Here is an 18,143-nt window from a genome sequence, read left to right on the forward strand (position 1 = left end):
ACAGGGTGTTATGGTACAGAGTCAATGTGGAGGCTATATACAGGAGGTACCGGTACAGAGTCAATGTGGAGGCTATATACAGGGGGTACCGGTACAATGTGGAGGCTATATATAGGGGGTACCGGTACAGAGTCAATGTGGAGACTATATACAGGGGGTACCGGTACAGAGTCAATGTGGAGACTATATACAGGGGGTACCGGTACAGAGTCAATGTGGAGGCTATATACAGGAGGTACCGGTACAGAGTCAATGTGGAGACTATATACAGGGGGTACCGGTACAGAGTCAATGTGGAGGCTATATACAGGGTGTTACGGTACAGAGTCAGTGTGGAGGCTATATACAGGAGGTACCGGTACAGAGTCAATGTGGAGACTATATACAGGGGGTACCGGTACAGAGTCAATGTGGAGGCTATATACAGGGTGTTACGGTACAGAGTCAGTGTGGAGACTATATACAGGGGGTACCGGTACAGAGTCAATGTGGAGGCTATATACAGGGGGTACCGGTACAGAGTCAATGTGGAGGCTATATACAGGGGGTACCGGTACAGAGTCAATGTGGAGGCTATATACAGAGGGTACCGGTACAGAGTCAATGAGGAGGCTATATACATGGGGGTACAGAGTCAATGTGGAGGCTATACACAGGGGGTACCGGTACAGAGTCAATGTGGAGGCTATATACAGGGGGGTACCGGTACAGAGTCAATGTGGAGGCTATATACAGAGGGTACCGGTACAGAGTCAATGTGGAGGCTATATACAGGGGGTACCGGTACAGAGTCAATGTGGAGACTATATACAGGGGGTACCGGTACAGAGTCAATGAGGAGGCTATATACAGGGGGTACCGGTTACAGAGTCAATGTGGAGGCTATATACAGGGGGTACCGGTACAGAGTCAATGTGGAGGCGATATACAGGGTCTTATGGTACAGAGTCAATGTGGAGGCTATATACAGGGGGTACTGGTACAGAGTCAATGTGGAGGCTATATACATGGGGGTACCGGTACAGAGTCAATGTGGAGACTATATACAGGGGGTACCGGTACAGAGTCAATGTGGAGGCTATATACAGGGTGTTACGGTACAGAGTCAATGTGGAGGCTATATACAGGGGGTACTGGTACAGAGTCAATGTGGAGGCTATATACAGGGGGTACCGGTACAGAGTCAATGTGGAGGCTATATACAGGAGGTACCGGTACAGAGTCAATGTGGAGGCTATATACAGGGGGTACCGGTACAGAGTCAATGTGGAGGTTATATACAGGGTGTTACGGTACAGAGCCAATGTGGAGACTATATACAGGGTGTTACGGTACAGAGTCAATGTGGAGGCTATATACAGGGGGTACCGGTACAGAGTCAATGTGGAGGCTATATACAGGGGGTACCGGTACAGAGTCAATGTGGAGGCTATATACAGAGGGTACCGGTACAGAGTCAATGAGGAGGCTATATACATGGGGGTACGGGTACAGAGTCAATGTGGAGGCTATACACAGGGGGTACCGGTACAGAGTCAATGTGGAGGCTATATACAGGGGGGTACCGGTACAGAGTCAATGTGGAGGCTATATACAGAGGGTACCGGTACAGAGTCAATGTGGAGGCTATATACAGGGGGTACCGGTACAGAGTCAATGTGGAGACTATATACAGGGGGTACCGGTACAGAGTCAATGAGGAGGCTATATACAGGGGGTACCGGTTACAGAGTCAATGTGGAGGCTATATACAGGGGGTACCGGTACAGAGTCAATGTGGAGGCGATATACAGGGTCTTATGGTACAGAGTCAATGTGGAGGCTATATACAGGGGGTACTGGTACAGAGTCAATGTGGAGGCTATATACATGGGGGTACCGGTACAGAGTCAATGTGGAGACTATATACAGGGGGTACCGGTACAGAGTCAATGTGGAGGCTATATACAGGGTGTTACGGTACAGAGTCAATGTGGAGGCTATATACAGGAGGTACCGGTACAGAGTCAATGTGGAGGCTATATACAGGGGGTACCGGTACAGAGTCAATGTGGAGGTTATATACAGGGTGTTACGGTACAGAGCCAATGTGGAGACTATATACAGGGTGTTACGGTACAGAGTCAATGTGGAGGCTATATACAGGGGGTACCGGTACAGAGTCAATGTGGAGGCGATATACAGGGGGTACAGGTACAGAGTCAATGTGGAGGCTATATACAGGGGGTACCGGTACAATGTGGAGGCTATATACAGGGGGTACCGGTACAGAGTCAATGTGGAGGCTATATACAGGGGGTACCGGTACAGAGTCAATGTGGAGGCTATATACAGGTGGTACCGGTACAGAGTCAATGTGGAGGCTATATACAGGGGGTACCGGTACAGAGTCAATATGGAGGCTATATACAGGGGGTACCGGTACAATGTGGAGGCTATATACAGGGTGTTACGGTACAGAGTCAATGTGGAGGATATATACAGGGGGTACCGGTACAGAGTCAATGTGGAGGCTATATACAGGGGGGTACCGGTACAATGTGGAGGCTATATACAGGGGGTACCGGTACAGAGTCAATGTGGAGGCTATATACAAGGGGTACCGGTACAGAGTCAATGTAGAGGCTATATACAGGGGGTACCGGTACAGAGTCAATGTGGAGGCTATATACAGGGTGTTACGGTACAGAGTCAATGTGGAGGCTATATACAGGGGGTACCGGTACAGAGTCAATGTGGAGGCTATATACAGGGTGTTACGGTACAGAGTCAATGTGGAGGCTATATACAGGGGGTACCGGTACAGAGTCAATGTGGAGGCTATATACAGGGGGTACCGGTACAGAGTCAATGTGGAGGCTATATACAGCGGGTACTGGTACAGAGTCAATGTGGAGGCTATATACAGGGGGTACCGGTACAGAGTCAATGTGGAGGCTATATACAGGGTGTTACGGTAGAGTCAATGTGGAGGCTATATACAGGGTGTTACGGTAGAGTCAATGTGGAGGCTATATACAGGGGGTACCGGTACAGAGTCAACGTGGAGGCTATATACATGGTATTACGGTAGAGTCAATGTGGAGGCTATATACAGGGGGTACCGGTACAGAGTCAATGTGGAGGCTATATACAGGTGGTACCGGTACAGAGTCAATGTGGAGGCTATATACAGGGGGTAACGGTACAGAGTCAATGTGGAGGCTATATACAGGGGGAACCGGTACAGAGTCAATGTGGAGGCTATATACAGGGGGTACCGGTACAGAGTCAATATGGAGGCTATATACAGGGGGTACCGGTACAATGTGGAGGCTATATACAGGGTGTTACGGTACAGAGTCAATGTGGAGGATATATACAGGGGGTACCGGTACAGAGTCAATGTGGAGACTATATACAGGGGGTACCGGTACAGAGTCAATGTGGAGGCTATATACAGGGTGTTACGGTACAGAGTCAATGTGGAGGCTATATACAGGAGGTACCGGTACAGAGTCAATGTGGAGGCTATATACAGGGGGTACCGGTACAGAGTCAATGTGGAGGTTATATACAGGGTGTTACGGTACAGAGCCAATGTGGAGACTATATACAGGGTGTTACGGTACAGAGTCAATGTGGAGGCTATATACAGGGGGTACCGGTACAGAGTCAATGTGGAGGCGATATACAGGGGGTACAGGTACAGAGTCAATGTGGAGGCTATATACAGGGGGTACCGGTACAATGTGGAGGCTATATACAGGGGGTACCGGTACAGAGTCAATGTGGAGGCTATATACAGGGGGTACCGGTACAGAGTCAATGTGAAGGCTATATACAGGTGGTACCGGTACAGAGTCAATGTGGAGGCTATATACAGGGGGTACCGGTACAGAGTCAATGTGGAGGATATATACAGGGGGTACCGGTACAGAGTCAATGTGGAGGCTATATACAGGGGGGTACCGGTACAATGTGGAGGCTATATACAGGGGGTACCGGTACAGAGTCAATGTGGAGGCTATATACAAGGGGTACCGGTACAGAGTCAATGTAGAGGCTATATACAGGGGGTACCGGTACAGAGTCAATGTGGAGGCTATATACAGGGGGTACCGGTACAGAGTCAATGTGGAGGCTATATACAGGGGGTACCGGTACAGAGTCAATGTGGAGGCTATATACAGCGGGTACTGGTACAGAGTCAATGTGGAGGCTATATACAGGGGGTACCGGTACAGAGTCAATGTGGAGGCTATATACAGGGTGTTACGGTAGAGTCAATGTGGAGGCTATATACAGGGTGTTACGGTAGAGTCAATGTGGAGGCTATATACAGGGGGTACCGGTACAGAGTCAACGTGGAGGCTATATACATGGTATTACGGTAGAGTCAATGTGGAGGCTATATACAGGGGGTACCGGTACAGAGTCAATGTGGAGGCTATATACAGGTGGTACCGGTACAGAGTCAATGTGGAGGCTATATACAGGGGGTAACGGTACAGAGTCAATGTGGAGGCTATATACAGGGGGAACCGGTACAGAGTCAATGTGGAGGCTATATACAGGGGGTACCGGTACAGAGTCAATATGGAGGCTATATACAGGGGGTACCGGTACAATGTGGAGGCTATATACAGGGTGTTACGGTACAGAGTCAATGTGGAGGATATATACAGGGGGTACCGGTACAGAGTCAATGTGGAGGCTATATACAGGGGGGTACCGGTACAATGTGGAGGCTATATACAGGGGGTACCGGTACAGAGTCAATGTGGAGGCTATATACAGGGGGTACCGGTACAGAGTCAATGTAGAGGCTATATACAGGGGGTACCGGTACAGAGTCAATGTGGAGGCTATATACAGGGGGTACTGGTACAGAGTCAATGTGGAGGCTATATACAGGGGGTACCGGTACAGAGTCAATGTGGAGGCTATATACAGGGTGTTACGGTAGAGTCAATGTGGAGGCTATATACAGGGTGTTACGGTAGAGTCAATGTGGAGGCTATATACAGGGGGTACCGGTACAGAGTCAACGTGGAGGCTATATACATGGTATTACGGTAGAGTCAATGTGGAGGCTATATACAGGGGGTACCGGTACAGAGTCAATGTGGAGGCTATATACAGGTGGTACCGGTACAGAGTCAATGTGGAGGCTATATACAGGGGGTAACGGTACAGAGTCAATGTGGAGGCTATATACAGGGGGAACCGGTACAGAGTCAATGTGGAGGCTATATACAGGGGGTACCGGTACAGAGTCAATATGGAGGCTATATACAGGGGGTACCGGTACAATGTGGAGGCTATATACAGGGTGTTACGGTACAGAGTCAATGTGGAGGATATATACAGGGGGTACCGGTACAGAGTCAATGTGGAGGCTATATACAGGGGGGTACCGGTACAATGTGGAGGCTATATACAGGGGGTACCGGTACAGAGTCAATGTGGAGGCTATATACAGGGGGTACCGGTACAGAGTCAATGTAGAGGCTATATACAGGGGGTACCGGTACAGAGTCAATGTGGAGGCTATATACAGGGGATACCGGTACAGAGTCAATGTGGAGGCTATATACAGGGGGTACCGGTACAGAGTCAATGTGGAGGCTATATACAGGGGGTACCGGTACAGAGTCAATGTGGAGGCTATATACAGCGGGTACTGGTACAGAGTCAATGTGGAGGCTATATACAGGGGGTACCGGTACAGAGTCAATGTGGAGGCTATATACAGGGTGTTACGGTAGAGTCAATGTGGAGGCTATATACAGGGTGTTACGGTAGAGTCAATGTGGAGGCTATATACAGGGGGTACCGGTACAGAGTCAACGTGGAGGCTATATACATGGTATTACGGTAGAGTCAATGTGGAGGCTATATACAGGAGGTACCGGTACAGAGTCAATGTGGAGGCTATATACAGGGGGTACCGGTACAGAGTCAACGTGGAGGCTATATACATGGTATTACGGTACAGAGTCAATGTGGAGGCTATATACAGGGTGTTACGGTACAGAGTCAATGTGGAGACTATATACAGGGGGTACCGGTACAGAGTCAATGTGGAGGCTATATACAGGAGGTACCGGTACAGAGTCAATGTGGAGGCTATATACAGGGGGTACCGGTACAGAGTCAATGAGGAGGCTATATACAGGGGGTACCGGTACAGAGTCAATGTGGAGGCTATATACAGGGGGGTACCGGTACAATGTGGAGGCTATATACAGGGGGTACCGGTACAGAGTCAATGTGGAGGCTATATACAAGGGGTACCGGTACAGAGTCAATGTAGAGGCTATATACAGGGGGTACCGGTACAGAGTCAATGTGGAGGCTATATACAGGGGGTACCGGTACAGAGTCAATGTGGAGGCTATATACAGGGGGTACCGGTACAGAGTCAATGTGGAGGCTATATACAGCGGGTACTGGTACAGAGTCAATGTGGAGGCTATATACAGGGGGTACCGGTAAAGAGTAAATGTGGAGGCTATATACAGGGTGTTACGGTAGAGTCAATGTGGAGGCTATATACAGGGTGTTACGGTAGAGTCAATGTGGAGGCTATATACAGGGGGTACCGGTACAGAGTCAACGTGGAGGCTATATACATGGTATTACGGTAGAGTCAATGTGGAGGCTATATACAGGGGGTACCGGTACAGAGTCAATGTGGAGGCTATATACAGGTGGTACCGGTACAGAGTCAATGTGGAGGCTATATACAGGGGGTAACGGTACAGAGTCAATGTGGAGGCTATATACAGGGGGAACCGGTACAGAGTCAATATGGAGGCTATATACAGGGGGTACCGGTACAATGTGGAGGCTATATACAGGGTGTTACGGTACAGAGTCAATGTGGAGGATATATACAGGGGGTACCGGTACAGAGTCAATGTGGAGACTATATACAGGGGGTACCGGTACAGAGTCAATGTGGAGGCTATATACAGGGTGTTACGGTACAGAGTCAATGTGGAGGCTATATACAGGAGGTACCGGTACAGAGTCAATGTGGAGGCTATATACAGGGGGTACCGGTACAGAGTCAATGTGGAGGTTATATACAGGGTGTTACGGTACAGAGCCAATGTGGAGACTATATACAGGGTGTTACGGTACAGAGTCAATGTGGAGGCTATATACAGGGGGTACCGGTACAGAGTCAATGTGGAGGCGATATACAGGGGGTACAGGTACAGAGTCAATGTGGAGGCTATATACAGGGGGTACCGGTACAATGTGGAGGCTATATACAGGGGGTACCGGTACAGAGTCAATGTGGAGGCTATATACAGGGGGTACCGGTACAGAGTCAATGTGGAGGCTATATACAGGTGGTACCGGTACAGAGTCAATGTGGAGGCTATATACAGGGGGTACCGGTACAGAGTCAATATGGAGGCTATATACAGGGGGTACCGGTACAATGTGGAGGCTATATACAGGGTGTTACGGTACAGAGTCAATGTGGAGGATATATACAGGGGGTACCGGTACAGAGTCAATGTGGAGGCTATATACAGGGGGGTACCGGTACAATGTGGAGGCTATATACAGGGGGTACCGGTACAGAGTCAATGTGGAGGCTATATACAAGGGGTACCGGTACAGAGTCAATGTAGAGGCTATATACAGGGGGTACCGGTACAGAGTCAATGTGGAGGCTATATACAGGGGGTACCGGTACAGAGTCAATGTGGAGGCTATATACAGGGGGTACCGGTACAGAGTCAATGTGGAGGCTATATACAGCGGGTACTGGTACAGAGTCAATGTGGAGGCTATATACAGGGGGTACCGGTACAGAGTCAATGTGGAGGCTATATACAGGGTGTTACGGTAGAGTCAATGTGGAGGCTATATACAGGGTGTTACGGTAGAGTCAATGTGGAGGCTATATACAGGGGGTACCGGTACAGAGTCAACGTGGAGGCTATATACATGGTATTACGGTAGAGTCAATGTGGAGGCTATATACAGGGGGTACCGGTACAGAGTCAATGTGGAGGCTATATACAGGTGGTACCGGTACAGAGTCAATGTGGAGGCTATATACAGGGGGTAACGGTACAGAGTCAATGTGGAGGCTATATACAGGGGGAACCGGTACAGAGTCAATGTGGAGGCTATATACAGGGGGTACCGGTACAGAGTCAATATGGAGGCTATATACAGGGGGTACCGGTACAATGTGGAGGCTATATACAGGGTGTTACGGTACAGAGTCAATGTGGAGGATATATACAGGGGGTACCGGTACAGAGTCAATGTGGAGGCTATATACAGGGGGGTACCGGTACAATGTGGAGGCTATATACAGGGGGTACCGGTACAGAGTCAATGTGGAGGCTATATACAGGGGGTACCGGTACAGAGTCAATGTAGAGGCTATATACAGGGGGTACCGGTACAGAGTCAATGTGGAGGCTATATACAGGGGATACCGGTACAGAGTCAATGTGGAGGCTATATACAGGGGGTACCGGTACAGAGTCAATGTGGAGGCTATATACAGGGGGTACCGGTACAGAGTCAATGTGGGGGCTATATACAGCGGGAACTGGTACAGAGTCAATGTGGAGGCTATATACAGGGGGTACCGGTACAGAGTCAATGTGGAGGCTATATACAGGGTGTTACGGTAGAGTCAATGTGGAGGCTATATACAGGGTGTTACGGTAGAGTCAATGTGGAGGCTATATACAGGGGGTACCGGTACAGAGTCAACGTGGAGGCTATATACATGGTATTACGGTAGAGTCAATGTGGAGGCTATATACAGGAGGTACCGGTACAGAGTCAATGTGGAGGCTATATACAGGGGGTACGGGTACAGAGTCAACGTGGAGGCTATATACATGGTATTACGGTAGAGTCAATGTGGAGGCTATATACAGGGTGTTACGGTACAGAGTCAATGTGGAGACTATATACAGGGGGTACCGGTACAGAGTCAATGTGGAGGCTATATACAGGAGGTACCGGTACAGAGTCAATGTGGAGGCTATATACAGGGGGTACCGGTACAGAGTCAATGAGGAGGCTATATACAGGGGGTACCGGTACAGAGTCAATGTGGAGGCTATATACAGGGTGTTACGGTACAGAGTCAATGTGGAGGCTATATACAGGGGGTACCGGTACAGAGTCAATGTGGAGGCTATATACAGGGGGTACCGGTACAGAGTCAATGTGGAGGCTATATACAGGGTGTTACGGTACAGAGTCAATGTGGAGGCTATATACAGGGGGTACTGGTACAGAGTCAATGTGTAGGCTATATACAGGGGGTATCGGTACAGAGTCAATGTGGAGGCTATATACAGGGGGTATCGGTACAGAGTCAATGTGGAGGCTATATACAGGGGGTACCGGTACAGAGTCAATGTGGAGGCTATATACAGGGGGTACCGGTACAGAGTCAATGTGGAGGCTATATACAGGGGGTACCGGTACAATGTGGAGGCTATATACAGGGGGTACCGGTACAGAGTCAATGTGGAGGCTATATACAGGGGGTACCGGTACAGAGTCAATGTGGAGGCTATATGCAGGGGGTACCGGTACAGAGTCAATGTGGAGGCTATATACAGGGGGTACCGGTACAGGGTCAATGTGGAGGCTATATACAGGGTGTTACGGTACAGAGTCAATGTGGAGGCTATATACAGGGGGTACCGGTACAGAGTCAATGTGGAGGCTATATACAGGGTGTTACGGTACAGAGTCAATGTGGAGGCTATATACAGGGTGTTACGGTACAGAGTCAATGTGGAGGCTATATACAGGGTGTTCCGGTACAGAGTCAATGTGGAGGCTATATACAGGGTATTACGGTACAGAGTCAATGTGGAGGCTATATACAGGGGGTACCGGTACAGAGTCAATGTGGAGGCTATATACAGGGGGTACCGGTACAGAGTCAATGTGGAGGCTATATACAGGGGGTACCAGTACTAAGTCAATGTGGAGGCTATATACAGGGGGTACCGGTACAGAGTCAATGTGGAGGCTATATACAGGGGGTACCGGTACAGAGTCAATGTGGAGGCTATATACAGGGGGTACCGGTACAGGGTCAATGTGGAGGCTATATACAGGGTGTTACGGTACAGAGTCAATGTGGAGGCTATATACAGGGGGTACCGGTACAGAGTCAATGTGGAGGCTATATACAGGGGGTACCGGTACAGAGTCAATGTGGAGGCTATATACAGGGGGTACCGGTACAGAGTCAATGTGGAGGCTATATACAGGGTGTTACGGTACAGAGTCAATGTGGAGGCTATATACAGGGGGTACCGGTACAGAGTCAATGTGGAGGCTATATACAGGGGGTACCGGTACAGAGTCAATGTGGAGGCTATATACAGGGGGTACCGGTACAGAGTCAATGTGGTGGCTATATACAGGGGGTACCGGTACAGAGTCAATGTGGAGGCTATATACAGGGGGTACCGGTACAGAGTCAATGTGGTGGCTATATACAGAGGGTACCGGTACAGAGTCAATGTGGAGGCTATATACAGGGTATTATGGTACAGAGTCAATGTGGAGGCTATATACAGGGGGTACCGGTACAGAGTCAATGTGGAGGCTATATACAGGGGGTACCGGTACAGAGTCAATGTGGAGGCTATATACAGGGTATTATGGTACAGAGTCAATGTGGAGGCTATATACAGGGTATTATGGTACAGAGTCAATGTGGAGGCTATATACAGGGGGAACCGGTACAGAGTCAATGTGGAGGCTATATACAGGGGGTACCGGTACAGAGTCAATGTAGAGGCTATATACAGGGGGTACCGGTACAGAGTCAATGTGGAGGCTATATACAGGGGGTACCGGTACAGAGTCAATGTGGAGGCTATATACAGGGTATTATGGTACAGAGTCAATGTGGAGGCTATATACAGGGTATTATGGTACAGAGTCAATGTGGAGGCTATATACAGGGGGAACCGGTACAGAGTCAATGTGGAGGCTATATACAGGGGGTACCGGTACAGAGTCAATGTAGAGGCTATATACAGGGGGTACCGATACAGAGTCAATGTGGAGGCTATATACAGGGGGTACCGGTACAGAGTCAATGTGGAGGCTATACACAGGGTATTACGGTACAGAGTCAATGTGGAGGCTATATACAGGGGGTACCGGTACAGAGTCAATGTGGAGGCTATATACAGGGGGTACCGGTACAGAGTCAATGTGGAGACTATATACAGGGGGTACAGGTACAGAGTCAATGTGGAGGCTATATACAGGGGGTACCGGTACAGAGTCAATGTGGAGGCTATATACAGGGGGTACCGGTACAGAGTCAATGTGGAGGCTATATACAGGGGGTACCGGTACAGAGTCAATGTGGGGGCTATATACAGGGGGTACCGGTACAGAGTCAATGTGGAGGCTATACACAGGGTATTACGGTACAGAGTCAGTGTGGAGGCTATATACAGGGGGTACCGGTACAGAGTCAATGTGGAGACTATATACAGGGGGTACAGGTACAGAGTCAATGTGGAGGCTATATACAGGGGGTACCGGTACAGAGTCAATGTGGAGGCTATATACAGGGTGTTACGGTAGAGTCAATGTGGAGGCTATATACAGGGGGTACCGGTACAGAGTCAATGTGGAGGCTATATACAGGGGGTACCGGTACAGAGTCAATGTGGAGACTATATACAGGGTGTTACGGTACAGAGTCAATGTGGAGGCTATATACAGGGGGTACCGGTACAGAGTCAATGTGGAGGCTATATACAGGGGGTACCGGTACAGAGTCAATGTGGAGGCTATATACAGGGGGTACCGGTACAGAGTCAATGTGGAGGCTATATACAGGGTGTTATGGTACAGAGTCAATGTGGAGGCTATATACAGGGAGTACCGGTACAGAGTCAATGTGGAGGCTATATACAGGGTGTTACGGTACAGAGTCAATGTGGAGGCTATATACAGGGGGTACCGGTACAGAGTCAATGTGGAGGCTATATACAGGGAGTACCGGTACAGAGTCAATGTGGAGGCTATATACAGGGTGTTACGGTACAGAGTCAATGTGGAGGCTATATACAGGGGGTACCAGGACAGAGTCAATGTGGAGGCTATATACAGGGTGTTACGGTACAGAGTCAATGTGGAGGCTATATACAGGGGGTACTGGTACAGAGTCAATGTGGAGGCTATATACAGGGGGTACCGGTACAGAGTCAATGTGGAGACTATATACAGGGGTACTGGTACAGAGTCAATGTGGAGACTATATACAGGGTGTTACGGTACAGAGTCAATGTGGAGGCTATATACAGGGGGTACCGGTACAGAGTCAATGTGCAGGCTATATACAGGGGGTACCGGTACAGAGTCAATGTGGAGGCTATATACAGGGTGTACCGGTACAGAGTCAATGTGGAGGCTATATACAGGGTGTTACGGTACAGAGTCAATGTGGAGGCTATATACAGGGTGTTACGGTACAGAGTCAATGTGGAGGCTATATACAGGGGGTACCGGTACAGAGTCAATGTGGAGGCTATATACAGGGAGTACCGGTACAGAGTCAATGTGGAGGCTATATACAGGGTGTTACGGTACAGAGTCAATGTGGAGGCTATATACAGGGGGTACCAGGACAGAGTCAATGTGGAGGCTATATACAGGGGGTACCGGTACAGAGTCAATGTGCAGGCTATATACAGGGGGTACCGGTACAGAGTCAATGTGGAGGCTATATACAGGGGGTACCGGTACAGAGTCAATGTGGAGGATATATACAGGGTGTTACGGTACAGAGTCAATGTGGAGGCTATATACAGGGGTACCAGTACAGAGTCAATGTGGAGGCTATATACAGCGGGTACTGGTACAGAGTCAATGATGAGGCTATATACAGGGTGTACCGGTACAGAGTCAATGTGGAGGCTATATACAGCGGGTACTGGTACAGAGTCAATGATGAGGCTATATACAGGGTGTACCGGTACAGAGTCAATGTGGAGGCTATATACAGGGGGTACCGGTACAGAGTCAATGTGGAGGCTATATAGAGGGTATTACGGTACAGAGTCAATGCGGAGGCTATATACAGGGGGTACCGGTACAGAGTCAATGTGGAGGCTATATACAGGGGGTACCATCACAGAGTCAATGTGGAGGCTATATACAGGGGGTACTGGTACAGAGTCAATGATGAGGCTATATACAGGGGATACCGGTACAGAGTCAGTGTGGAGGCTATATACAGGGTGTTACGGTACAGAGTCAATGTGGAGGCTATATACAGGGTGTTACGGTACAGAGTCAGTGTGGAGACTATATACAGGGGGTACCGGTACAGAGTCAATGTGGAGGCTATATAGAGGGTATTACGGTACAGAGTCAATGTGGAGACTATATACAGGGGGTACCGGTACAGAGTCAATGTGGAGACTATATACAGGGTGTACCGGTACAGAGTCAATGTGGAGGCTATATACAGGGGGTACCGGTACAGAGTCAATGTGGAGACTATATACAGGGTATTACGGTACAGAGTCAATGTGGAGGCTATATACAGGGTGTTACGGTACAGAGTCAATGTGGAGGCTATATACAGGGGGTACCGGTACAGAGTCAATGTGGAGGCTATATACAGGGTGTTACGGTACAGAGTCAATGTGGAGGCTATATACAGGGTGTTACGGTACAGAGTCAATGTGGAGGCTATATACAGGGTGTACCGGTACAGAGTCAATGTGGAGGCTATATACAGGGGGTACCGGTACAGAGTCAATGTGGAGGCTATATACAGGGGGTACCGGTACAGAGTCAATGTGGAGGCTATATACAGGGGGTACCGGTACAGAGTCAATGTGGAGGCTATACACAGGGTATTACGGTACAGAGTCAGTGTGGAGGCTATATACAGGGGGTACCGGTACAGAGTCAATGTGGAGACTATATACAGGGGGTACAGGTACAGAGTCAATGTGGAGGCTATATACAGGGGGTACCGGTACAGAGTCAATGTGGAGGCTATATACAGGGTGTTACGGTAGAGTCAATGTGGAGGCTATATACAGGGTGTTACGGTACAGAGTCAATGTGGAGGCTATATACAGGGGGTACCGGTACAGAGTCAATGTGGAGGCTATATACAGGGGGTACCGGTACAGAGTCAATGTGGAGACTATATACAGGGTGTTACGGTACAGAGTCAATGTGGAGGCTATATACAGGGGGTACCGGTACAGAGTCAATGTGGTGGCTATATACAGGGTGTTACGGTACAGAGTCAATGTGGAGACTATATACAGGGTGTTACGGTACAGAGTCAATGTGGAGACTATATACAGGGTGTTACGGTACAGAGTCAATGTGGAGGCTATATACAGGGTGTTACGGTACAGAGTCAATGTGGAGACTATATACAGGGTGTTACGGTACAGAGTCAATGTGGAGGCTATATACAGGGGGTACCGGTACAGAGTCAATGTGGAGGCTATATACAGGGAGTACCGGTACAGAGTCAATGTGGAGGCTATATACAGGGTGTTACGGTACAGAGTCAATGTGGAGGCTATATACAGGGGGTACCGGTACAGAGTCAATGTGGAGGCTATATACAGGGGGTACCAGGACAGAGTCAATGTGGAGGCTATATACAGGGTGTTACGGTACAGAGTCAATGTGGAGGATATATACAGGGGGTACTGGTACAGAGTCAATGTGGAGGCTATATACAGGGGGTACCGGTACAGAGTCAATGTGGAGACTATATACAGGGGTACTGGTACAGAGTCAATGTGGAGACTATATACAGGGTGTTACGGTACAGAGTCAATGTGGAGGCTATATACAGAGGGTACCGGTACAGAGTCAATGTGGAGGCTATATACAGGGGGTACCGGTACAGAGTCAATGTGGAGGCTATATACAGGGTGTACCGGTACAGAGTCAATGTGGAGGCTATATACAGGGTGTTACGGTACAGAGTCAGTGTGGAGACTATATACAGGGGGTACCGGTACAGAGTCAATGTGGAGGCTATATACAGGGTGTTACGGTACAGAGTCAATGTGGAGGCTATATACAGGGGGTACCGGTACAGAGTCAATGTGGAGGCTATATACAGGGAGTACCGGTACAGAGTCAATGTGGAGGCTATATACAGGGTGTTACGGTACAGAGTCAATGTGGAGGCTATATACAGGGGGTACCGGTACAGAGTCAATGTGGAGGCTATATACAGCGGGTACTGGTACAGAGTCAATGATGAGGCTATATACAGGGTGTACCGGTACAGAGTCAATGTGGAGGCTATATACAGCGGGTACTGGTACAGAGTCAATGATGAGGCTATATACAGGGGATACCGGTACAGAGTCAGTGTGGAGGCTATATACAGGGTGTTACGGTACAGAGTCAATGTGGAGGCTATATACAGGGTGTTACGGTACAGAGTCAGTGTGGAGACTATATACAGGGGGTACCGGTACAGAGTCAATGTGGAGGCTATATACAGGGGGTACCGGTACAGAGTCAATGTGGAGACTATATACAGGGTATTACGGTACAGAGTCAATGTGGAGGCTATATACAGGGTGTTACGGTACAGAGTCAATGTGGAGGCTATATACAGGGTGTTACGGTACAGAGTCAATGTGGAGGCTATATACAGGGGGTACCGGTACAGGGTCAATGTGGAGGCTATATACAGGGTGTTACGGTACAGAGTCAATGTGGAGGCTATATACAGGGGGTACCGGTACAGAGTCAATGTGGAGGCTATATACAGGGTGTACCGGTACAGAGTCAATGTGGAGGCTATATACAGGGGGTACCGGTACAGAGTCAATGTGGAGGCTATATACAGGGTGTTACGGTACAGAGTCAATGTGGAGGCTATATACAGGGTGTTACGGTACAGAGTCAATGTGGAGGCTATATACAGGAGGTACCGGTTAGTTGAGGTATAAAGGGTGATGTTAAAAGCATTGCTGTTTGGTTCAGTTAGAAAAGATACCACTAGTCGTCACTACACAGAAACAGTTAAATGTTGTAATGTTTAAGGAGCGATCTGAGGTTAAAATAACCCCACCAGAACTGGTTTAAACCGGTTTATATCCAACTGGTTTAAACCGGTTTATTTCCAATTGGTTTAATAAACCCAGTTTATATCCAACTGGTTTAAACCGGTTTATATCCAACAGGTTTAAACCAGTTTATATCCAACTGGTTTAATAAACCCAGTTTATATCCAACTGGTTTAAACCAGTTTATATCCAACTGGTTTAAACCAGTTTATATCCAACTGGTTTAATAAACCCAGTTTATATCCAACTGGTTTAAACCAGTTTATATCCAACTGGTTTAATAAACCCAGTTTATATCCAACTGGTTTAAACCAGTTTATATCCAACTGGTTTAAACCAGTTTATATCCAACTGGTTTAAACCAGTTTATATCCAACTGGTTTAAACCAGTTTATATCCATACCTTAAAGTAGGAGAAGATAGTTCTGATATCTTCTTCGAAGCCCATGTCTATCATTCTGTCAGCCTCGTCTAGAGCCAGATAACGACAGATATCCAGACTGATCATCTTCTTCTGCAACAGGTCCATCAGACGGCCGGGGGTCGCCACCATCATGTGGACACCACTACAAAACACCGGGTTCATCAGGGTCAGAGGTCAAACTGGCCCTCACACAGCGGACTGACTGGCTGGCTATCTGACTGATTAGCTGACTGGCTGGTTGACTGGCTAGTTGACTGGCTGACTGACTAGCTGACTGGCTAGTTGACTGACTGGCTATCTGACTAGCTGATGACTGACTAGCTGACTAACTGACTGGCTAGCTGACTGACTAGCTGACTGGCTAGTTGACTGGCTAGTTGACTGGCTAGTTGACTGACTAGCTGACTGACTAGCTGACTAGCTGGTTGACTGACTGGCTGACTAGCTGACTGGCTAGTTGACTGACTAGCTGACTGACTGGCTAGTTGACTGGCTGGTTGGCTGGCTAGTTGACTGACTAGCTGACTGGCTAGTTGGCTGGCTAGTTGACTGACTGACTGGCTGGCTGGTTGACTGGCTGACTAGTTGACTGACTAGCTGACTGGCTAGTTGACTGGCTAGTTGACTGGCTGACTGACTAGCTGACTGACTGGCTGACTGACTGGCTGGCTGACTGGCTGACTGACTGGCTGGCTGACTGGCTGACTGACTGGCTACCTGACTGACTAGCTGACTGGCTAGTTGACTGACTAGCTGACTAGCTGGTTGACTGACTGGCTGACTAGCTGACTGGCTAGTTGACTGACTAGCTGACTGACTGGCTAGTTGACTGGCTGGTTGGCTGGCTAGTTGACCGACTAGCTGACTGGCTAGTTGACTGACTGACTGGCTGGCTGGTTGACTGGCTGACTAGTTGACTGACTAGCTGACTGGCTAGTTGACTGGCTAGTTGACTGGCTAGTTGACTGACTAGCTGACTAGCTGGTTGACTGACTAGCTGACTAGCTGGTTGACTGACTGGCTGACTAGCTGACTGGCTAGTTGGCTGGCTAGTTGATTGACTGACTGGCTGGCTGGTTGACTGACTGGCTAGTTGACTGGCTAGTTGACTGACTAGCTGACGAACTGACTAGCTGACTGGCTAGTTGACCGGCTGACTAGTTGACTGACTGACTAGCTGACTGACCAGTTGACTGGCTGACTAGTTGACTGGCTGACTAGTTGACTGACTAGTTGACTAGCTGACTGGCTGACTAGTTGACTGACTAGTTGACTGGCTGACTAGTTGACTGACTAGCTGACTGACCAGTTGACTAGCTGACTGACCAGTTGACTAGCTGACTGACCAGTTGACTAGCTGACTGACCAGTTGACTGACTGGCTGACTAGTTGACTGACTAGCTGACTGACCAGTTGACTAGCTGACTGACCAGTTGACTAGTTGACTGACTAGTTGACTGGCTGACTAGTTGACTGACTGGTTCAGAGTACTTACTGTTTGACCACCTCCATCTGGTCTTTGACAGACATGCCTCCTATACAGAGGACTGATCTCATATGTGGAGCCCCTTCTTCCTCCAGCAGTTTACAGTAGTACTCTATGATGGTGTGGGTCTGTTTAG

General features: G+C 48.7%; 1 protein-coding gene across 1 annotated transcript in view; it reads right to left on the reverse strand.

The window, feature by feature from the left end:
- Positions 1-18,137, reverse strand: part of LOC129858569 (probable ATP-dependent RNA helicase DDX41) — a 34,259-nt gene extending 16,122 nt beyond the window's left edge. Inside the window, exons 1-2 of the mRNA XM_055927902.1 lie at positions 18,017-18,137; positions 16,501-16,663 (exon numbers count right to left, since the gene is read on the reverse strand). Coding sequence (XP_055783877.1) covers positions 16,501-16,663; positions 18,017-18,078 — 225 coding nt within the window. The 5' untranslated portion in view covers positions 18,079-18,137. The remainder of the gene's footprint in view (positions 1-16,500; positions 16,664-18,016) is intronic.
- Positions 18,138-18,143: the final 6 nt, after the last annotated feature.

The sequence above is a fragment of the Salvelinus fontinalis genome, chromosome 6 (assembly GCF_029448725.1).
Source record: "Salvelinus fontinalis isolate EN_2023a chromosome 6, ASM2944872v1, whole genome shotgun sequence".
NCBI classification, from domain to species: Eukaryota; Metazoa; Chordata; class Actinopteri; order Salmoniformes; family Salmonidae; genus Salvelinus; species Salvelinus fontinalis.